Source organism: Coregonus clupeaformis, chromosome 30 (assembly GCF_020615455.1).
Source record: "Coregonus clupeaformis isolate EN_2021a chromosome 30, ASM2061545v1, whole genome shotgun sequence".
Classification (NCBI taxonomy): domain Eukaryota; kingdom Metazoa; phylum Chordata; class Actinopteri; order Salmoniformes; family Salmonidae; genus Coregonus; species Coregonus clupeaformis.
In genome coordinates, this window is record NC_059221.1 from 40451212 (window position 1) to 40475224 (window position 24013).

Here is a 24013-nt window from a genome sequence, read left to right on the forward strand (position 1 = left end):
CGACGTACTCACTCTCTGGCTGTCACACAGATGTCACCACACTGTCACCTTCAGCGGGTCGGTGGCTGTCACACAGATGTCACCACACTGTCACCTTCAGCGGGTCGGTGGCTGTCACACAGATGTCACCACACTGTCAACCTCAGCGGGTCGGTGGCTGTCACACAGATGTCACCACACTGTCACCTTCAGCGGGTCGGTGGCTGTCACACAGATGTCACCACACTGTCACCTTCAGCGGGTCGGTGGCTGTCACACAGATGTCACCACACTGTCAACTTCAGCGGGTCGGTGGCTGTCACACAGATGTCACCACACTGTCAACCTCAGCGGGTCGGTGGCTGTCACACAGATGTCACCACACTGTCACCCTCAGCGGGTCGGTGGCTGTTTCCGGGTCGGAAACAACCGGGTGCATCCAGTTTACAGGGGAAATGGAAAGAGAGCCTGTGATGCGTCTTCCGCTTTTGGACATTAAGAAGGCGACGCACCATCTTTAACTCCTCCTCCACAGTTAACGGATTGGTCGAACAATGCAAAAGACAACCTCCCCCGACTGTTTTTTTCCTTCTCATCAGGACCAGAAAGATAGAAACGCCGCTCCGGCATTTATTTTACGCCTGCTACTTTGTATTATGTGACATTTTACATTTAGATATGATACTTTTTTTATGAGGTAGTTTTGATGTAGTGAACTACTTTTTCTAAGTAACTTTATTTAAGTAAGCTATACCCTTTACTCTCTTAATGGTAGCTTTACTGTAGCTCAAGTAATCGGTAGCTTGATTATATGTTCAGAGTATCTTCCCCAACACTGGACATCGATACCCCCCTACTCTGTTGTAGCTAAGGAACGGAGGTCGAATGTAGTATTATTATTGAAAGTGCTTCTCTTACAGTGGGGAGAACAAGTATTTGATACACTGCCGATTTTGCAGGTTTTCCTACTTACAAAGCATGTAGAGGTCTGTAATTTTTATCATAGGTACACTTCAACTGTGAGAGACGGAATCTAAAAAAAATCCAGAAAATCACATTGTATGATTTTTAAGTAATTAATTTGCATTTTATTGCATGACATAAGTATTTGATACATCAGAAAAGCAGAACTTAATATTTGGTACAGAAACCTTTGTTTGCAATTACAGAGATCATATGTTTCCTGTAGATCTTGACCAGGTTTGCACACACTGCAGCAGGGATTTTGGCCCACTCCACCATACAGACCTTCTCCAGATCCTTCAGGTTTTCGGGGCTGTCGCTGGGCAATACGGACTTTCAGCTCCCTCCAAAGATTTTCTATTGGGTTCAGGTCTGGAGACTGGCTAGGCCACTCCAGGACCTTGAGATGCTTCTTACGGAGCCACTCCTTAGTTGCCCTGGCTGTGTGTTTCGGGTCGTTGTCATGCTGGAAGACCCAGCCACGACCCATCTTCAATGCTCTTACTGAGGGAAGGAGGTTGTTGGCCAAGATCTCACGATACATGGCCCCATCCATCCTCCCCTCAATACGGTGCAGTCGTCCTGTCCCCTTTGCAGAAAAGCATCCCCAAAGAATGATGTTTCCACCTCCATGCTTCACGGTTGGGATGGTGTTCTTGGGGTTGTACTCATCCTTCTTCTTCCTCCAAACACGGCGAGTGGAGTTTAGACCAAAAAGCTCTATTTTTGTCTCATCAGACCACATGACCTTTTCCCATTCCTCCTCTGGATCATTCAGATGGTCATTGGCAAACTACAGATGGGCCTGGACATGCGCTGGCTTGAGCAGGGGGACCTTGCGTGCGCTGCAGGATTTTAATCCATGACGGCGTAGTGTGTTACTAATGGTTTTCTTTGAGACTGTGGTCCCAGCTCTCTTCAGGTCATTGACCAGGTCCTGCTGTGTAGTTCTGGGCTGATCCCTCACCTTCCTCATGATCATTGATGCCCCACGAGGTGAGATCTTGCATGGAGCCCCAGAACGAGGGTGATTGACCGTCATCTTGAACTTCTTCCATTTTCTAATAATTGCGCCAACAGTTGTTGCCGTCTCACCAAGCTGCTTGCCTATTGTCCTGTAGCCCATCCCAGCCTTGTGCAGGTCTACAATTTTATCCCTGATGTCCTTACACAGCTCTCTGGTCTTGGCCATTGTGGAGAGGTTGGAGTCTGTTTGATTGAGTGTGTGGACAGGTGTCTTTTATACAGGTAACGAGTTCAAACAGGTGCAGTTAATACAGGTAATGAGTGGAGAACAGGAGGGCTTCTTAAAGAAAAACTAAAAGGTCTGTGAGAGCTGGAATTCTTAATGGTTGGTAGGTGATCAAATACTTATGTCATGCAATAAAATGCAAATTAATTACTTAAAAATCATACAATGTGATTTTCTGGATTTTTGTTTTAGATTCCGTCTCTCACAGTTGAAGTGTACCTATGATAAAAATTACAGACCTCTACATGCTTTGTAAGTAGGAAAACCTGCAAAATCGGCAGTGTATCAAATACTTGTTCTCCCCACTGTATATGAACAGGTACCTGTTCTCTGTGAGAGAGTGACTCAGCCTCTTGAGAATGAGGACCGCTAGTCCTGTTGCTTATTCATCTGAGATCCCTCATTTAGATTTTACTTTGATGTAGACCTGTACATTTATATTGGGCTCTCTGAAAAGACTCGGAGAGCCCAATATAAATGTACAGGCCTGTAAAACACTAGGTTTGCCAAATCTGGTGTTTGGCCCTTGTTTTCCTTCATATATCTGAAGCACTGGTACACACAAACTAACAATACCGGATCTCACCCAATGGCTCATTGTGAACCTTGGGTCAAGTGTGTCATCCCAGCCCCAGAACTCTAATCATAGCCTAATCTAGTCAAATTGTCTCACTCGCTCTCTTTCTCTCTCACAGTCAGGAAACATCTTGTAAGTACTGTATGTTTCTCTATAGACATACATTTGACCTGGGAGAACTAGCAGGGGCAGTTTGCTCCTTGGACTGTCTACAGACCCCATGTATTGTTACTTATCCACCCCTCTAACCACATCCTTAACTGTCTAATATTTTCATGTTAAACAAATATGCACAAGCAAACCTCAACATCCCAAACAAGACTGTACCCCAGACAACTTCCCCTGCTCGCCCCCATCTATTCACACCAGCACTCACGTCCAGGATCCTCATCTCTTTCTCTCTAACTCTCTCTCTCTCTCTCTCTCTCTCCAGTCCAGTGAGAATAGCAATGGTCTGAGGGAAATGAGGATATCTCCATTTGGCCATCAATCAACCGCTCAATAAGATTGAATTAAGATTGAATTGGATTTTCTGGTCTGGCTCCCCTCTGCATGCCCTTATGTCTGCAATCATCAAAGCAACTTGCTGAAGGCAGACATCTTTTTCTGTTTTCTTAACAACAGTACCACACCACACCAGTGCCATCATTTCATGAAGTATTACGAGGACAAGATTACTACTACAGAAAGGTACAATGGGGGAAAAAAAGTATTTAGTCAGCCACCAATTGTGCAAGTACTCCCACTTAAAAAGATGAGAGAGGCCTGTAATTTTCATCATAGGTACACGTCAACTATGACAGACAAAATGAGGAAAGAAAATCCAGAAAATCACATTGTAGGATTTTTAATGAATTTATTTGCAAATTATGGTGGAAAATAAGTATTTGGTCAATAACAAAAGTTTCTCAATACTTTGTTATATACCCTTTGTTGGCAATGACACAGGTCAAACGTTTTCTGTAAGTCTTCACAAGGTTTTCACACACTGTTGCTGGTATTTTGGCCCATTCCTCCATGCAGATCTCCTCTAGAGCAGTGATGTTTTGGGGCTGTCGCTGGGCAACACGGACTTTCAACTCCCTCCAAAGATTTTCTATGGGGTTGAGATCTGGAGACTGGCTAGGCCACTCCAGGACCTTGAAATGCTTCTTACGAAGCCACTCCTTCGTTGCCCGGGCGGTGTGTTTGGGATCATTGTCATGCTGAAAGACCCAGCCACGTTTCATCTTCAATGCCCTTGCTGATGGAAGGAGGTTTTCACTCAAAATCTCACGATACATGGCCCCATTCATTCTTTCCTTTACACGGATCAGTCGTCCTGGTCCCTTTGCAGAAAAACAGCCCCAAAGCATGATGTTTCCAACCCCATGCTTCACAGTAGGTATGGTGTTCTTTGGATGCAACTCAGCATTCTTTGTCCTCCAAACACGACGAGTTGAGTTTTGACCAAACATTTATATTTTGGTTTCATCTGACCATATGACATTCTCCCAATCCTCTTCTGGATCATCCAAATGCACTCTAGCAAACTTCAGACGGGCCTGGACATGTACTGGCTTAAGCAGGGGGACACGCCTGGCACTGCAGGATTTGAGTCCCTGGCGGCGTAGTGTGTTACTGATGGTAGGCTTTGTTACTTTGGTCCCAGCTCTCTGCAGGTCATTCACTAGGTCCCCCCGTGTGGTTCTGGGATTTTTGCTCACCGTTCTTGTGATCATTTTGACCCCACGGGGTGAGATCTTGCGTGGAGCCCCAGATCGAGGGAGATTATCAGTGGTCTTGTATGTCTTCCATTTCCTAATAATTGCTCCCACAGTTGATTTCTTGAAACCAAGCTGCTTACCTATTGCAGATTCAGTCTTCCCAGCCTGGTGCAGGTCTACAATTTTGTTTCTGGTGTCCTTTGACAGCTCTTTGGTCTTGGCCATAGTGGAGTTTGGAGTGTGACTGTTTGAGGTTGTGGACAGGTGTCTTTTATACTGATAACAAGTTCAAACAGGTGCCATTAATACAGGTAACGAGTGGAGGACAGAGGAGCCTCTTAAAGAAGAAGTTACAGGTCTGTGAGAGCCAGAAATCTTGCATGTTTGTAGGTGACCAAATACTTATTTTCCACCATAATTTGCAAATAAATTCATTAAAAATACTACAATGTGATTTTCTGGAAAAAAAAATCTCAATTTGTCTGTCATAGTTGACGTGTACCTATGATGAAAATTACAGGCCTCTCTCATCTTTTTAAGTGGGAGAACTTGCACAATTGGTGGCTGACTAAATACTTTTTTCCCCCACTGTATGTATGTAGACTAAAACTCTGATGTCACCAAGGCTGTGGATATCGGGTTTGTGGTATTACCTATGTGGACTGTGGTCAGAGGCTCTAGTAAATCATTATTAATTTTGAGGATCCTGAAAGCAGCAGCTTTGATTTATCCTGTAGAGTGACACTCAGGGAATACCTGTATGATTGAAAGGGTGCGGGAGAGGAAGGCGAGGCTGGTTTATTTGACATAATCTCTGATAGTGTATGTGTGTGTGTTTTAGAGATGGAGAGAGACGGTCCTTTGGGATCCCTCGTAGTCCAGTATGATTTCCCTCCAGGTATCACGGTTCCAGGTTGTTGTGTGGGTCTGGCTGGCCATGGGTCCGGAGGTGGCTGAACAGGCCGATCCGTGACTTGCAGATCTTGTGTCAGTGGGGTCAGGGATGGTCAGATCTTGGCTCAGTGGGGTCAGGGATGGTTAGATCTTGTCTCAGTGGGGTCAGGGATGGTTAGATCTAGTCTCAGTGGGGTCAGGGATGGTCAGATCTTGTCTCAGTGGGGTCAGGGATGGTTCTTTCTGTGGCCAGGGCTTGATGTTACTGACACCGGTGTCTGTGCTTTGCAGTATGTTCTCTTCTTTCAGTTCAGTTGATGATTTTGGACCGCCACCATCATTTTCTATTGACCTGGCCAAAGCTTTTGATACGGTAGACCATTCCATTCATGTGGTCCGGCAAAGGAGTGTCAGTGTCTCTGAGGGGTCTTTGGCCTGGTTTGCTAACTACCTCTATCAAAGAGTGCAGTGTATAAAGTCAGAACATCTGCTGTCTCAGCCACTGCCTTTCACCAAGGGAGTACCCCAAGGCTCGATCCTAGGCCCCACGCTCTTCTCAATTTACATCAACAACATAGCTCAGGAAGTAGGAAGCTCTCTCATCCATTTATATACAGATGATACAGTCTTATACTCAGCTGGCCCCGGCCCAGATTTTGTGTTAAACACTCTACATCAAAGCTTTCTTAGTGTCCAACAAGCTTTCTTTGCCCTTAACCTTGTTCTGAATACCTCCAAAACAAAGGTCATGTGGTTTGGTAAGAAGAATGCCCCTCTCCCCACCGGTGTGATTACTACCTCTGAGGGTTTAGAGCTTGAGGTAGTCACCTCATACAAGTACTTGGGAGTACGGCTAGACGGTACACTGTCCTTCTCTCAGCACATATCAAAGCTGCAGGCTCAGGTTAAATCTAGTCTTGGTTTCCTCTATCGTAATCACTCCTCTTTCACCCCAACTGCCAAACTAACCCTGATTCAGATGACCATCCTACCCATGCTAGATTACGGAGACGCTAGAGGTTCTTTACCATTTGGCCATCCGGATTGCCACCAATGCTCCTTATAGGACACATCACTGCACTCTATACTCCTCTGTAAACCCATCACAAGACCCAATGGTTGATGCTTATTTATAAAACCCTCTTAGGCCTCACTGCCCCCTATCTGAGATACCTACTGCAGCCCTCATCCTCCACATACAACACCCGTCCTGCCAGTCACATTCTGTTAAAGGTTCCCAAAGCACACACATCCCTGGGTCGCTCCTCTTTTCAGTTCGCTGCATCTAGCGACTGGAACGAGCTGCAAAAAACACTCAAACTGGACAGTTTTATCTCCATCTCTTCATTCAAAGACTCAATCATGGACACTCTTACTGACAGTTGTGGCTGCTTCGCGTGATGTATTGTTGTCTCTACCTTCTTGCCTTTGTGCTGTTGTCTGTGCCCAATAATGTTTGTACCATGTTTTGTGCTGCTACCATGTTGTGTTGCTACTATGTTGTTGTCATGTGGTGTTGCTACCATGTTGTTGTCATGTGGTGTTGCTACCATGCTGTGTTGTCATGTGTTGCTGCCATGCTATGTTGTCATGTGGTGTTGCTACCATGCTATGTTGTCATGTGGTGTTGCTACCATGCTGTGTTGTCATGTGTTGCTGCCATGCTATGTTGTCATGTGGTGTTGCTACCATGCTATGTTGTCATGTGGTGTTGCTACCATGCTATGTTGTCATGTGGTGTTGCTACCATGCTGTGTTGTCATGTGTTGCTGCCATGCTATGTTGTCATGTGGTGTTGCTACCATGCTGTGTTGTCATGTGTTGCTGCCATGCTATGTTGTCATGTGGTGTTGCTACCATGCTGTGTTGTCATGTGTTGCTACCATGCTATGTTGTCATGTGGTGTTGCTACCATGCTATGTTGTCATGTGGTGTTGCTACCATGCTGTGTTGTCATGTGTTGCTGCCATGCTGTGTTGTCATGTGGTGTTGCTACCATGCTGTGTTGTCATGTGTTGCTACCATGCTATGTTGTCATGTGTTGCTGCCATGCTGTGTTGTCATGTGTTGCTACCATGCTATGTTGTCATGTGTTGCTGCCATGCTATGTTGTCATGTGGTGTTGCTACCATGCTGTGTTGTCATGTGTTGCTACCATGCTATGTTGTCATGTGTTGCTGCCATGCTATGTTGTCATGTGGTGTTGCTACCATGCTGTGTTGTCATGTGGTGTTGCTACCATGCTGTGTTGTCATGTGTTGCTGCCATGCTATGTTGTCATGTGGTGTTGCTACCATGCTGTGTTGTCATGTGGTGTTGCTACCATGCTATGTTGTTGTCTTAGGTCTCTCTTTATGTAGTGTTGTGGTGTCTCTTGTCGTGATGTGTGTTTTGTCCTATATTTTGATTTTTATCTCAGCTCCCGTCCCCGCAGGAGGCCTTTTGCCTTTTCGTAGGCCGTCATTGTAAATAGGAATTTGTTCTTAACTGACTTGCTTAGTTAAATAAAGGTTAAATAAAAAAATTAAAGATCTGTAAAGGTCCTGGAGTTCCAAGTTATTTGGATTCACATGACATTTCTTGAGGTGTGCTTTGAGGTTGTCACGGAAATGCTTTTTCTGTCTTCCCTGAGCTGGGAGTAGAAGATAGGGCGACAGGTAGCTTAGTGGGTAAGAGCATTGTGCCAGTAACCGAAAGGTCGCTGGTTCTAATCCCCGAGCCGACTAGGTGAAAAATCTGTCGATGTGCCCTTAAGCAACGCACTTAACCTTTAATCACTCCTGTAAGTCGCTCTGGATAAGAGCGTCTGCTAAATGACAAAAAATAAATACGATTTGTTTAGGATGCCTTGAGTCGCTAATCCTCACGAGGTGACCTGCCCATCGGAGTTGATGTCTCATTACGATGGCTTCTATACTGGAGGAGTTGGTTCGTTCCAGGAGTTGGTTCGCTCCAGGTTTGTCTGTCCGCCCAGCTGATGTTAAGTATTTTCCTGAGGCAGCATTCGTGGAATCTTTCAAGGGCTTTGATGTGTTTTTGATATGCGGTCCAGGTTTCCACACCGTATAGCAGGGTAGGGATGATCACGGCGTTATACGCGTCCATTTTGGTCCTGGTGGGAACGTTTTTTAAGTATCGCATTGTTGGCAGTAATCTTGGGGGGTGGTAGGTGTGCTCCCGGAGCTTGCTTGTAGAGGATATTTGTTTTGCTGGTGTTGAGCGTTAGACCCATCCTGCTCTATGCGTCTATGAATATGTTAACGATGGCCTGGAGGTCAGCTTCTGAGCAGGCACTCACTTGGGTATCATCTGCATACTGAAATTCTACAACAGAAGTGATTGTGGTTCTTGACTTGGCTCTAAAACGGTTGATATTAAATATGTTCCCGTCTGTCCTGTAGGGGATGTTTATGTCTATGGAGAGCCTGCTCTCTGTCAGGTGGACCATTGCAGCCAGGAAGATGGAGAAGAGGGTTGGTGCGATGATGCAGCCTTGCTCTACTTCAGTCCTTATCTCGATTGGCTCAGAGAGAATGTCATACTGTCATGCAGGAGGTGGAGGATGTTAACACATTTTGTATGGCGGCCGTATCTCAGGAGGATTCTCCACAGGGCCTCATGGTTAAGTCAAAGGCCTTGTTCAGATGGAAGAAGGCCATGTATAGCGGTAGTCACTGCTCATGGCACTTTTCTTGGAGTTGACGGGCTGAGAAGATCACGTCTGAAGAAACACTAGCTCTAAGCAGGTGTCAACGGTGTGAATGTGATAAATCACTTCAGAAGAGCTGAAGTGCTATTCAGTTCTCTATTCACACGCAACATTCACATTACACCATAGCTTTTCCGCTCTAGTGAATATCTGTTCAATTAATGGGGTTGCATTTACAGTAGTTACCATTGTTTGCAATTCCACCTTTTGACCTCTGATCCCTGAGATGTGTGATCCGAAAATAGTCTATTACTGTATAATACAGCGGTTATTATATGATATGATATTATGTTATATTATACTGTATTATACAGCGATGGTGTGTGTGTCTGGGTCGGGTAAGGTGGTCAGTGGGAGGTGGTGGTGAGCTCTAGCCAATTACCCAGGTGTATTGGCTGCTGTAACGGTGGGTCCCCATCAGCCGGATCCACACGTCAGGGTTGGGAATTGTGCTGTCTCAGCGTGAGCCTTTAAAAGTCTTGGAGAGACAGGGTTAGAACCTGGGACACCTCAGTCTTTATTTCTCTCCTTGACTCTGTTTCTCTCACTTTCTCTCTTCTTTGTGATTACCGTGAGGAGGAGTGGCGGTAAGATGCTATTCATGCTTAATATTGACTTAGTATTTGCTGTAATGCTTCATGATTGGTATTGAAGAGTAATTGAGAAAACATTGAAAAAGACAGTTTGGTGAATTTAAGGATTTTTATTTTATTTAGTTTTAGTTAGAATTTTTCCTCAATCTGATTATATTGTTAACTAAATGAACTAAATGATGTTGTACTGAGGAGAGAAGGATTAGGATAGTAGATTATGTGAAAGAGGAGAAAACAGTTACTGCGTAGCTCCCAAAGCTAAGGAAGAAAATAGTTTCTTAAAACGAGTCTTATCAGAATAAAATATAACAGCACTGTGCTCACTTCAATTGGATGTTTAAAACGGTTGTTAGCTTTGCTTTCGTAATACTTGCTCACCAAACATTAAGGAACCAAAACAATTAAATGGGTTTAGCGATCATTGAACAAGACATCACATGTTTATGGCTCTGAAGAATGTTGGCAGGCCAAACTGTTTCTGCAGGGATCCTGAAAGTTCCAAAGCAGTTGGATTATATTGAATAGAATGTTTTCAAAATGAAAACAGAAAATGGTCTCTACAAACCAAGCAACAAGGAGTATGTTTGATAAGGTATTTTTTATGTTTGAATAGAATGGTGTACTTCATAGAAATATCCAAGTGTTATCAGACTAAATGCTTTCAATTCTTTTTGATTTCTGTTTATTGTGTTGGGATAGGTTTGATGAGATGGCGTCTGAACTGTAGAATTTGATTAGCTAGTGAGCTCTTCAAGGGAAAATGAAAGCAAAGGCAATGTTGGCTGCTGTGTAGCTATACTTTGCCAGTGATTTACAGTCTGAAAGGAAGTATTTCAGGGATTGACATAAAGTCTGAAAGGCACTTGCCCATTGGGCAAATCAGGAGCATTTTTTGGTTGCCCGAAGATTATGATCACTTGCCTGAAGAATGTAAATTAGCTATTTACACGCAAAAGTGCCATACCGTATATTGCCTGCCTTTCACCTACACATAGGGGAGGAATCAGAAAGATCAGTACTGGAATTCTTTGTATTTTTGTTATGTTACAGCCTTATTTTAAAATGGATTAAATACATTTTTTCCCTCATCAATCTACACACAATACCCCATAATGACAAAGTGAAAACAGGTTTTTAGATTTTGTTGCATAAAAAAAAATATACAGTGGGGAGAACAAGTATTTGATACACTGCCGATTTTGCAGGTTTTCCTACTTACAAAGCATGTAGAGGTCTGTAATTTTTATCATAGGTACACTTCAACTGTGAGAGACGGAATCTAAAAAAAAAATCCAGAAAATCACATTGTATGATTTTTAAGTAATTCATTTGCATTTTATTGCATGACTTAAGTATTTGATCACCTACCAACCAGTAAGAATTCCGGCTCTCACAGACCTGTTAGTTTTTCTTTAAGAAGCCCTCCTGTTCTCCACTCATTACCTGTATTAACTGCACCTGTTTGAACTCGTTACCTGTATAAAAGACACCTGTCCACACACTCAATCAAACAGACTCCAACCTCTCCACAATGGCCAAGACCAGAGAGCTGTGTAAGGACATCAGGGATAACATTGTAGACCTGCACAAGGCTGGGATGGGCTACAGGACAATAGGCAAGCAGCTTGGTGAGAAGGCAAACAACTCTTGGCGCAATTATTAGAAAATGGAAGAAGTTCAAGATGACAGTCAATCACCCTCGGTCTGGGGCTCCATGCAAGATCTCACCTCGTGGGGCATCAATGATCATGAGGAAGGTGAGGGATCAGCCCAGAACTACACGGCAGGACCTGGTCAATGACCTGAAGAGAGCTGGGACCACAGTCTCAAAGAAAACCATTAGTAACACACTACGCCGTCATGGATTAAAATCCTGCAGCGCACGCAAGGTCCCCCCTGCTCAAGCCAGCGCATGTCCAGGCCCGTCTGAAGTTTGCCAATGACCATCTGGATGATCCAGAGGAGGAATGGGAGAAGGTCATGTGGTCTGATGAGACAAAAATATAGCTTTTTGGTCTAAATTCCACTCGCCGTGTTTGGAGGAAGAAGAAGGATGAGTACAACCCCAAGAACACCATCCCAACCGTGAAGCATGGAGGTGGAAACATCATTCTTTGGGGATGCTTTTCTGCAAAGGGGACAGGACAACTGCACCGTATTGAGGGGAGGATGGATGGGGCCATGTATTGCGAGATTTTGGCCAACAACCTCCTTCCCTCAGTAAGAGCATTGAAGGTGGGTCGTGGCTGGGTTTTTCCAGCATGACAACGACCCGAAACACACAGCCAGGGCAACTAAGGAGTGGCTCCGTAAGAAGCATATCAAGGTCCTGGAGTGGCCTAGCCAGTCTCCAGACCTGAACCCAATAGAAAATCTTTGGAGCGAGCTGAAAGTCCGTATTGCACAGCGACGGCCCCGAAACCTGAAGGATCTAGAGAAGGTCTGTATGGAGGAGTGGGCCAAAATTCCTTCTGCAGTGTGTGCAAACCTGGTCAAGACCTACAGGAAACGTATGATCTCTGTAATTGCAAACAAAGGTTTCTGTACCAAATATTAAGTTCTGCTTTTCTGATGTATCAAATACTTATGTCATGCAATAAAATGCAAATTAGTCACTTAAAGATCATACAATGTGATTTTCTGAATTTTTGTTTTAGATTCCGTCTCTCACAGTTGAAGTGTACCAATGACAGTGTACCAATTACAGACCTCTACATGCTTTGTAAGTAGGAAAACCTGCAAAATTGGCAGTGTATCAAATACTTGTTCTCCCCACTGTATATATATATATATATAAACCTTATTTACATAAGTAATCAGACCCTTTGCTATGAGACTCGAAATTTAGCTCAGGTGCATCCTGTTTCCATTGATCATCCTTGAGATGTGTCTACAACTTGATTGGAGTCCACCAGTGGTGAATTATATTGATTGGACATGATTTGGAAAGGCACACTCCTGTCTATATAAGGTCCCACAGTTGACAGTGCATGTCAGTGCAAATACCAAGCCATGATGTCGAAGGACTTGTCCGTAGAGCTCCGAGACAAGATTGTGTCGAGGCACAGATCTGGGGAAGGTTAACAAATACATTTCTACAGCATTGAAGGTCCCCAAGAACACAGTGGCCTCCATCATTCTTAAATGGAAGAAGTTTGGAACCACCAAGACTCTTCCTAGAGCTGGCTGCCCGGCCAAACTGGGCAATCGGAGGAGAAGGGCCTTGGTCAGAGAGGTGTTCAAGAACCCGATGGTCTATCTGACAGAGCTCCAGAGTACCTCTGTGGAGATGGGAGAAGCTTCCAGAAGGACAACCATCTCTGCAGCACTCCACCAATTAGGCTTTTATGGTACAGTGGCCAGACAGCCCGCTTGGAGTTTGCCAAAAGGCACCTAAAGGACTCTCAGACCATGAGAAACAAGATTCTCTGGTCTGATGAAACCAAGATTGAACTCTTTGGCCTGAATGCCAAGGTTCAAGTCTGGTGGAAACCAGGATGGTGGTGGCAGCATCATGCTGTGGGGATGTTTTTCAGCGGCAGGTACTGGGAGACTAGTCAGGATCGAGGGAAAGATGAACGGAGTAAAGTACAGAGAGATCCTTGATGAAAACCTGCTCCAGAGTGCTCAGGACCTCAGACTGGGGCGAAGGTTCACCTTCCAACAGGACAACGACCCTAAGCACACAGCCAAGACAACGCAGGAGTGGCTTCGGGACAAGTCTCTGAATGTCTTTGAGTGGCCCAGCCAGAGCCCGGACTTGAACCCGATCAAACTTCTCTGGAGAGACCTGAAAATAGCTGTGCAGCAACGCTCCCCATCCAACCTGACAGAGCTTGAGAGCATCTGCAGAGAAGAATGGGAGAAACTCCCCAAATACGTGTGCCAAGCTTGTAGCGTCATACCCAAGAAGACTCGAGGCTGTAATCACTGCCAAAGGTGCTTCAACAAAGTACTGAGTAAAGGATCTGAATATTTATGTAAATGTTATATTTCAGTTTTTTTTTTTTATACATTTGCAAACATTTCTAAAAACCAGTTTTTGCTTTGTCATTATGGGATATTGTGTGTGGATTGATGAGGAAAAAAACGATTTAATCCATTTTAGAATAAGGCTGTAACGTAACATAATGTGGAACAAGTCAAGGGGTCTGAATACTTTCCGTAGATTGATGAGGGGAAAAAAACAACAATTTAATCCATTTTAGAAGAAGGCTGTAACAAAAGGCTACTGGAATTATTTGCAGTTTGGTTGTTTTCCGTTTTTTAAATCACCTGCCCAAATGGGCAACCTACCATGTGACAAATAACGTTTCATTTGATTTGATTTGAACCTGTGGGTCTGGACAGAGAAGAGCTGTGTAGTTGTGTTAAAGTGTTAGACTTTCCTTGGACCAGCTCTACCATGCAGAGATAATCCCTTTAGTGTTTTATTCTGGTCCTCTGGACCGCTCCAGCGCCCTGGCACCATCACAGGAGGGTAATAGGCAGTACAGTACAGTACCATGAGACCGGGCTAAACCCGACCAGACCAGAGACACACACTCTATCTGTCAGCAGGCACTAGACAGAAAGGAATTGGCTTACATTAAATTCACCTGTTTTATTCTAATCATTTTAGAATAAGGCTGTAACGTAACAAAATGTGGAAAAAGTCAAGGGGTCTGAATACTTTCTGAATGCACTGTATCTAGAAAAGAATAAGATCAGTTTTAGGCTACTGGGATTCTTTGCAGTTTGGTTGTTTTTACTTTTTTAAATCACCTGCCCAAATGGGCAACCTCCCAGCACGCTCAACTAGCATGACTACTCAGTTCACTTGCCCCAGGTAATAGGACAACCCTTCCTTCATGTCAATCCCTGCTATGCCTATGGTATAAGGGCACTGTGTTTCTGTTTCAACTGTGAGAGAGTTTGCATTGTTAAACAGTGTTATGTAAAGATAGGACTATTGAGGAGAAAACCTACTATAGCTGTGGCCAGCTGTCTGAACCGTGGACACACACACACACACACACACACACAAAGCCGTTGACAGAGTTAGGCCTACACCTCAGTACCGCTGCCTTACCATCCCTTTTCATTTCTTTAGTCATTGTGGGGAATGAGAAGTGGAGGTGAGGTGGGGTGGGGTGAGGTGGGGTGAGGTAGGGTGAGGTGAGGTGGAGTGAGGGTGAGGTGAGGTGGGGTGAGGTAAGGTGAGGTGGGGTGAGGTAAGGTGTGGTGAGATGGGGTGAGGTGAGGTAAGGTGTGGTGAGATGGGGTGAGGTGTGGTGAGATGGGGTGGGGTGAGGTGGGGTGCGGTGAGGTGAGGTGGTGGGGTGTGGTGAGGTGGGGTGAGGGGGGGTGAGATGGGATGGGGTGAGGTGAGGTGGGGTAGGGTGAGGTGAGGTGGGGTGGGGTGAAGTGGGGTGGGGTGGGGTGGGGTGAGAGATCTAGGGGTTAGCTGATCACCAGATGAATGACCTTTGGTTCACCTGTTAGCCTGTGCTCTCTTCCTTCTGTTCCACATAACCATGTGCAGTCACTGGGTTCATTTGCATACATTATTACCCTCATATGGTACCATTACTTTATCAGAGATATTATTCAAAGTATTTCAACTGTCATTCATGGAGGATAATGTTCTTTAGAGCCAGTAGAGTATATAGGGAACATCCACTGAATAGATAGAGTATGTGTCACGACTTCCTCCGAAGCTGCCTCCCCTCCTTGTTCGGGCAGGCTTCGGCGTTCGTCGTCACCAGCCTTCTAGCCACTGCCCTCCATATCTCATCATTCCATTTGTCTTGTCTTGTCAATTACACACACCTGGTTCATATTCCCCTCATTAGTACATGTATAAGTGTTCCCTCTGTCCCCTTGTCCTTGTGGGTGATTGTTTCATGTGAGATGAGTGTAGCATCGGTGGAGCTACCTGTACTTTGTATTGCCGGGGTATATTTTCCCTGTGTGCCTGTATTTGTTCCAGTGCGCCTGTTTTGCGCACTGGACTGTTGACACTATCCAGCGTAACCGTGTACTACGGAATAAACTCTGTATTCTGTGATTTACCCTCCTGCGCCTGACTCCTTCAAATCACACTCTCACAGTATGTCTGTAAAATGGGGAGATAACTGCTGTGTTTGTTTGAGGGGAACCTCGTTATTGTTATTTTATTGTGTTACTTTTGATAATTGTTTTACTTTAGTTTATTTGGTAAATATTTTCTTAACTCTTTCTTGAACTGCATTGTTGATTAAGGGCTTGTAAGTAAGCATTTCACGGTAAGCTCTACTCCTGTTGTATTCGGCGCATGTGACAAATAAAGTTTGATTTGATTTGAACCTGTGTGTCTGGACAGAGAAGAGCTGTGTAGTTGTGTTAAAGTGTTACAGACTTTCCTTGGACCAGCTCTACCATGCAGAGATAATCCCTTTAGTGTTTTATTCTGGTCCTCTGGACCGCTCCAGCGCCCTGGCACCATCACAGGAGGGTAATAGGCAGTACAGTACAGTACCACGAGACCGGGCTAAACCCGACCAGACCAGAGACACACACTCTATCTGTCAGCAGGCACTAGACAGAAAGGAATTGTCTTACATTAAATTCACCTGTTTTATTCTAAGCATTATTTTTTTAATCCCCACATTTTCATATTTTTAAAAGAACACATTGTGATAATGTCTGACGGTCCTCTCCTCTCTCCTTCTTTAGGATGACGTTTCCCAGAGGCCCCAGTAAGGCACGTCCTGTCCGTTCCCCTGTGTAGTGGTCCCCTCTGGCAGAGGACTGCTTTCGACCTGCAGACACTTTCACTGCTCAATGGCATACACAGACACTGGGTGAGATAGGAGTACAGACGGTAGCCAAAAGGAGAAAAATATCCCTTTCTTACAGCACGCTCCTTCTCCCCCACAGTCCTCCCGTCTCCCAGGCCCTTCTATCCCTCTCAGAGAGCCCCTCCCTGTGGCCATGCCCATCCTGCTCAATGCCGACGTCTCCTTCAGCTCCAAGCAGGAGCTCCTGGACCTCCAGGACGGAGCCATGGGCCCCTGCCTAGAGACACCCAGCCCACTGGACTCTCAGGAGGATAGCCCAGTGGGTTCAGGCCCAGGCAGCCCCGCTGGAAACGGCCCCGCTAGCCGCATCATCCTCACCGGGGCTGCTACGCCACTGCCTGGACAGCTTTACATGGGCGAGGTACCTGCGGAGACCCCGCTGGGCCTCACATTCATCCCCACAGACTCAGAAGGGCTGTGTGGCTGGGGGGCCCTGACGCCCCGAGTCATCCAGACTTTCAACACCCCTCGCTGGGTACTGTTCTTCCTGTGTGTGGCCTCCTTCCTCCAGGGCATGATTATCAACGGCTTCATCAACACCGTGGTGACCTCAATAGAGAGACGCTTTGACCTGCGCAGCTACCAGACGGGGCTCATCGCCAGCTCCTACGACATCGCTGCCTGTGTGTGCCTGGCCTTTGTCAGTTACTTTGGTGGGACGGGGCACAAGCCTCGCTGGCTGGGCAGTGGGGTGCTGGTTATGGCGCTGGGATCTCTGGTGTTCGCCCTGCCCCACTTCACCACTCCCCCGTACCAGGTAAGCATGCCCGAGCGGACAGGGGTGTGCACGGGGAACCGTACCAGCCCGTGCCATGAGAGGGAGGGCGGGGGCCTGTCCAGCTACCGCTTTGTCTTCATGCTGGGCCAGTTCCTGCATGGGGTGGGAGCAACGCCCCTCTACACTCTGGGGGTCACCTACCTGGACGAGAACGTCAAGTCCAGCTACGCTCCAGTGTACATCGGTGAGTCACTAAGCACAACACTCTTTGACCGTTGTTCTGATCTTTTTCTGATACGTTTGTATTTCCTACACTGTTCATATTTATTCATGTGGTGCATATCTTTGTCATCCACTAGAGAAAAGTTTCCATTGTTTTTAATAATGTTACAATGTTTCCTTTAAACGTAAGTGTACCGTGTCAAAGGACCTGTGTTCTGCAGATCATGGCTTACTTGATTTGCAGATGGTGTAGACTATCGTCCAAATACTCTTCTTCTTCCTGTGCTGGCTTTGTTTTTGGCGGCTGACTGATACCCTGTGTGAATTATAACGAGGTGGTTTCTTCTGCATTAGGCGTGTGTGGGTGGTCCGAGACCACAGAGTGACACAGCAGCAGTAACCAGAATGCTGTGAGACTCGTCAGACGAGGGGGGAATGACAGGAAACGGGATGTGGGGATGTGAGCATAGTCTGATTCACTGGTGTGATGGTCATTAGGCTTACCCATGAGATGTCACTTGGCCGAGAATGACTCACGAAAGACACGCGTTAGATGTGAAATCATACGTGTAGTGAGGATTGTATCTAATGGCTCAGAATGGCAGGATTGAACTCTAAAACAATGACAGACTGTTACACCCCTGTTGATTGAGCTTGGATGTTGATTACAATTGTTCAACTTGGATGTGGGTAACATTATGTCATTTTGTCTCCAACTGAATTTCAGCAGACAAGCCACAGAAACCCCCGCTACATCTGTTCCCTATTGACCTGCCATCAAGGAGGATCAATGTCACATCCAGAATCAGGCCTACAATTTTGACCCTCTCAGGCTCCCTTATACCTCCCATCTTTCCATTCAGCAGTTTCACCACAAACATCAATAATATGCCCTTGAATTGTGCCTCTCACCTGCTATTCTCATTTCTATGGCAACAGAGGCAATAGAAGACAATCGCCACTTCACTGACTCCAGTGAGAACTCAGTGAACGGACTCAGTCTGTCTCTGTGTTATCAATCAAAATAAACAACACAGATGAAAACCAAACCATCAAAAATGAGGTCTTTTAACCAAGTTGAGGAAGGAACAATGAGGTCTTTTAACCAAGTTGAGGAAGGAACAATGAGGTCTTTTAACCAAGTTGAGGAAGGAACAATGAGGTCTTTTACATTTTTTTTGTCATTTAGCAGATGCTCTTATCCAGAGCGACTTAGTGAGTGCATATATTATTTTATTTTTTTCATACTGGCCCCCTATGGGAAACGAACCCACAACCCTGGCGTTGCAAACGCCATGCTCTACCAACTGAGCTACATCCCTGCCAGCCATTCCCTCCCCTACCCTGGGCCAATTGTTGCCGCCCCATGGGTCTCCCGGTCGCGGCCGGCTACGACAGAGCCTGGATTCGAACCAGGACCTCTAGTGGCACAGCTAGACCACTGCGCCACTCGGGAAAGCACCGTTTAGACAGGAACAATGAGGTCTTTTAACCCGTTTGAGGGGAAGTGAGTAGTCCCTAACTGACGCAGCTCTCCTCTGGTCTCTGTCTGTCTGTCTCCTCAGGGATCTTCTATACAGCAGCCATCGTGGGTCCAGCAGCAGGGTACCTCCTAGGAGGATACTTCCTCAACATCTACACAGAGGTCCACATGACGTGAGTACCTCCGTCTGTCCATAGAGGTCCACATGACGTGAGTACCTCCGTCTGTCCATAGAGGTCCACATGACGTGAGTACCTCCGTCTGTCCATAGAGGTCCACATGACGTGAGTACCTCCGTCTGTCCATAGAGGTCCACATGACGTGAGTACCTCCATCTATCTGTCTGTCTCCACCTACCATACACCTGGACTCAGCTCAGAGGAACAGCTCCTTAATCTGTCAGTACTTACCGTATCTGAATCAGCTGGACCCGGAGACTGTATAAAAATGGTTTCACCTTAAAAGGAGAAATGCCTTCCTACAGATATACAATAGTACCCTCTAGTGGCCATTCTACAGATATTGAATAGTACCCTCTAGTGGTCATTTGCAGTGTAACATTTACTTAATTATTGGCAATCTCACACTCTTTGTCCTCTTCTTCATGTCTTCTTCTGTGCCTCCTCCCTGTGTGTAGGACAGAGCTGACTCCAGAGAACCCTCTGTGGGTAGGGGCCTGGTGGATTGGCTTCCTGGCAGGAGGAGCCGCAGCACTGGTCATCGCCCTGCCCATCCTGGGCTACCCACGCCAACTACCAGGTTACTGACCAACTTACTGTCACTTCACCAGCACCACAAAACAGAACACTTCCCAATCAGATCAGCAACTAACGCAGTCTTTGACATCAACATATATATATCTGGATTTCGCCCTTCTCTCTCCAGGCTCTCAGAAGTATGTGGCCATGCGTGTGTCTGAGGCCCATCAGCTGAAAGATGGCAGTCAGGCCAGTGCATCAGACCCTCAGTTTGGGAAGTCAGTGAAAGACATGCCTAGGTACAGTAGGTGACTCTACGATACAAGAGGAACCATGCCTTCCACTCTACTTCTCTACCAATTAACTCTCACACCATGAGACTGAGATCAGCTATTCACATTTTAAAGGCAATGTTTCCGCATTCACAGTAAATGCGACATATGTCGGCTCAATGTCAATCGCGCTATAGCACGGATCTTCCGCGGTCCGGATTGAATCTAGGCCTTAAATAAGATAGTGTTGTTATCCTTCCATGCATAGTCGCTGTGTTTATTATGGCTCCATTTAGACTGGTTCTCCATGGCAATGGGGGATTACTGAGAGGAAACAGGACACAGATTACATAGTGTTATATAACATGGTAGTAAAGTATCTCAGAGTAGGAGGACTGATCTAGGATCTGTCCAAATAAACTTACACTCTTAGAAAAAAGGTTAAAAAAGGGTTCTGCTGCTGTCCTCATAGGAGAACGCTTTTTAGTTCCAGGTAGAACCCTTTTTGGTTCCAAGTATAACTCTGTTGGGTTCCATGTAGAGCCCTCTGTAGAAAGGGTTCTACATGGAACCCAAAAGGGTTCTACCTGGAACCAAAAGTGGTTCTTCAAAGGGTTCTCCTATGGGGACAGTCGAATAACCCTTTTTGGTTCTAGATACCACCAAGAGTGTGTTCATATACAGTATATCTAAAAGGCTAAATGGGCCCAGGTCTTAGTGTTAGAGATTATGGATGAGCCTTACTTTAATTAAGAACAGAAGATCTTACTAAAGAAATAACCCCGTTCACTCTCTCTCTCTCTCTCTCTCTCTCTCTCTCTCTCTCTCTCTCTCTCTCTCTCTCTCTCTCTCTCTCTCTCTCTCTCTCTCTCTCTGTCACTCTCTCTCTCCATCTCTCTCTCTCTCCAGGTCAGTGTTGCTTCTGCTGAAAAACCCTCCCTTCCTCTTCCTGTGTCTGGCGGGGGCCACAGAGGCCACCCTCATCGCTGGCATGTCCACCTTCGGCCCCAAGTTCCTAGAGTCTCAGTTCAGCCTGAGTGCATCTGAGGCAGCCATCTGGTTTGGTGAGAGAGCATCAGAACACGAACACAACCAGGCTCTAATAGCCTACAGTTTCCTTGGCATCTTTGTATTCATTATTGTGATAGGCTCATGTTTAACTGGTACGGCATACCATCACCATTTATTTTGCTGGTACTCCGTACCGCTGGTACTCCGTACCGGACCTTACCGGCTTACTTTCACCCCTGCATGCACCGGCAAAATAAATAGTTGCTGTATGCCGTACCTGTTGAACTTGAGCCTATCACAATAATTCACACAAAGATGCCAAGGAAACTGTAGGCTATTTACACTACTATTTATCATTAGCGCATGTCAGTCGCATATCTTTTTTTCAAATTGACTTGAAAACTTGTGGAATACGCTCCATAAATCTGGTGTGGTTCAACGATAAAAGTTACATTTTGTGAAGGCAGAGATGAGTGGCCAAGACGCGCACAACAGCTGTGGGCGCATCAATTCAGGTTACAAGTGTAGGCCTAATCATTAGACTTTTTGGTGTTTTGTAACAGATGTCTCTTTCCATTCATCAAATGGTGGATGCACAGTGCACTGTACGAATGCAGAAATTACTTTAGAGGAGATGTACATGCGCAGGTATCCCGTCTTACAGGAGCCTATTGAAGTGATTGTTTGACAATCAGATGAAAACATCATGACTGGTTGTGTTTATGCCACATTAAAAGGTAATATATTTTAAAAGTAAAATGACAAATCTTTACTGTTAGGCCCACAGGGATCCTGCTAAATTAACAGGGATGTAATTCTATTCATAAAGAAAAAAACAATTGGTCACCTACCAGGAATATATTACATCTAGTTTCACCCCTGAGTGCATGTGACATATAAGAAACCCTACCTCTCATGGGGTGTTTTCACGTATGACATTCTCTGATTCGGTTTCCCGAAGCATTTGTGAGAATTCTACAGAATTATTTGTACTTTCGCAAGACCTGAAAATATCCACTTCAAGATGTGAGATGCACATTCTACATGACGTTAGCGAGCTAGCTTGTTTACAATGGGGGGGAAAGTTCCATGCGACTCACGCTGCCACGTCACAATACCTGGTACTCTGGATCTTGGACCCGTATTCGTTTCAGCCAGGGTTTGTTTGCGTTTCAGCCATCCTGTATAGCGTGGATCAGGGTACTTAATGCTTCAGGATCTGGATCATACAGGGGATATGTGAAAGCACCCTTAGTCACAGTACTACTATTTAGCTAGTTATGCCTCCATCCTCATCCATCCTCATCCCTCACATACACATGGTATTAACCTTCCCTCTCCTCCCACCAGGCTACATGGTATTAACCTTCCCTCTCCTCCCACCAGGCTACATGGTATTAACCTTCCCTCTCCTCCCACCAGGCTACATGGTACTAACCTTCCCTCTCCTCCCACCAGGCTACATGGTACTAACCTTCCCTCTCCTCCCACCAGGCTACATGGTATTAACCTTACCTCTCCTCCCACCAGGCTACATGGTACTAACCTTCCCTCTCCTCCCACCAGGCTACATGATATTAACCCTCCCTCTCCTCCCACCAGGCTACATGATATTAACCCTCCCTCTCCTCCCACCAGGCTACATGGTATTAACCCTCCCTCTCCTCCCACCAGGCTACATGATATTAACCCTCCCTCTCCTCCCACCAGGCTACATGGTATTAACCTTCCCTCTCCTCCCACCAGGCTACATGGTATTAACCCTCCCTCTCCCCCCACCAGGCTACATGGTATTAACCCTCCCTCTCCCCCCACCAGGCTACATGGTATTAACCTTCCCTCTCCTCCCACCAGGCTACATGGTACTAACCCTCCCTCTCCTCCCACCAGGCTACATGGTATTAACCCTCCCTCTCCTCCCACCAGGCTACATGATATTAACCCTCCCTCTCCTCCCACCAGGCTACATGATATTAAACCTCCCTCTCCCCCCACCAGGCTACATGGTATTAACCCTCCCTCTCCCCCCACCAGGCTACATGATATTAACCCTCCCTCTCCTCCCACCAGGCTACATGGTATTAACCCTCCCTCTCCTCCCACCAGGCTACATGGTATTAACCCTCCCTCTCCTCCCACCAGGCTACATGGTATTAACCCTCCCTCTCCCCCCACCAGGCTACATGGTACTAACCTTCCCTCTCCTCCCACCAGGCTACATGGTACTAACCTTCCCTCTCCCCCCACCAGGCTACATGGTACTAACCTTCCCTCTCCTCCCACCAGGCTACATGGTACTAACCTTCCCTCTCCCCCCACCAGGCTACATGGTATTAACCTTCCCTCTCCCCCCACCAGGCTACATGGTACTAACCTTCCCTCTCCTCCCACCAGGCTACATGGTACTAACCTTCCCTCTCCTCCCACCAGGCTACATGGTACTAACCTTCCCTCTCCTCCCACCAGGCTACATGGTACTAACCTTCCCTCTCCTCCCACCAGGCTACATGATATTAACCCTCCCTCTCCTCCCACCAGGCTACATGATATTAACCCTCCCTCTCCTCCCACCAGGCTACATGGTATTAACCCTCCCTCTCCTCCCACCAGGCTACATGATATTAACCCTCCCTCTCCTCCCACCAGGCTACATGGTATTAACCCTCCCTCTCCCCCCCACCAGGCTACATGGTATTAACCCTCCCTCTCCTCCCACCAGGCTACATGGTATTAACCTTCCCTCTCCTCCCACCAGGCTACATGGTACTAACCCTCCCTCTCCTCCCACCAGGCTACATGGTATTAACCCTCCCTCTCCTCCCACCAGGCTACATGATATTAACCCTCCCTCTCCTCCCACCAGGCTACATGATATTAACCCTCCCTCTCCCCCCACCAGGCTACATGGTATTAACCCTCCCTCTCCCCCCACCAGGCTACATGATATTAACCCTCCCTCTCCTCCCACCAGGCTACATGGTATTAACCCTCCCTCTCCTCCCACCAGGCTACATGGTATTAACCCTCCCTCTCCTCCCACCAGGCTACATGGTATTAACCCTCCCTCTCCCCCCACCAGGCTACATGGTATTAACCTTCCCTCTCCCCCCACCAG

General features: G+C 46.2%; 1 protein-coding gene across 3 annotated transcripts in view; it reads left to right on the forward strand.

Annotated features, from left to right (window-relative positions):
• Nucleotides 1-24013, forward strand: part of LOC121546015 (solute carrier organic anion transporter family member 4A1-like) — a 59565-nt gene that overhangs the window by 20437 nt on the left and 15115 nt on the right. For all 3 annotated transcript variants that reach the window (XM_041856982.1, XM_041856984.1, XM_041856983.1), the window contains exons 2-6: nucleotides 16370-17456; nucleotides 19000-19090; nucleotides 19555-19676; nucleotides 19803-19914; nucleotides 20797-20951. In XM_041856982.1, the coding sequence (XP_041712916.1) occupies nucleotides 16628-17456; nucleotides 19000-19090; nucleotides 19555-19676; nucleotides 19803-19914; nucleotides 20797-20951 (1309 nt within the window). In that variant the 5' untranslated portion in view covers nucleotides 16370-16627. The remainder of the gene's footprint in view (nucleotides 1-16369; nucleotides 17457-18999; nucleotides 19091-19554; nucleotides 19677-19802; nucleotides 19915-20796; nucleotides 20952-24013) is intronic.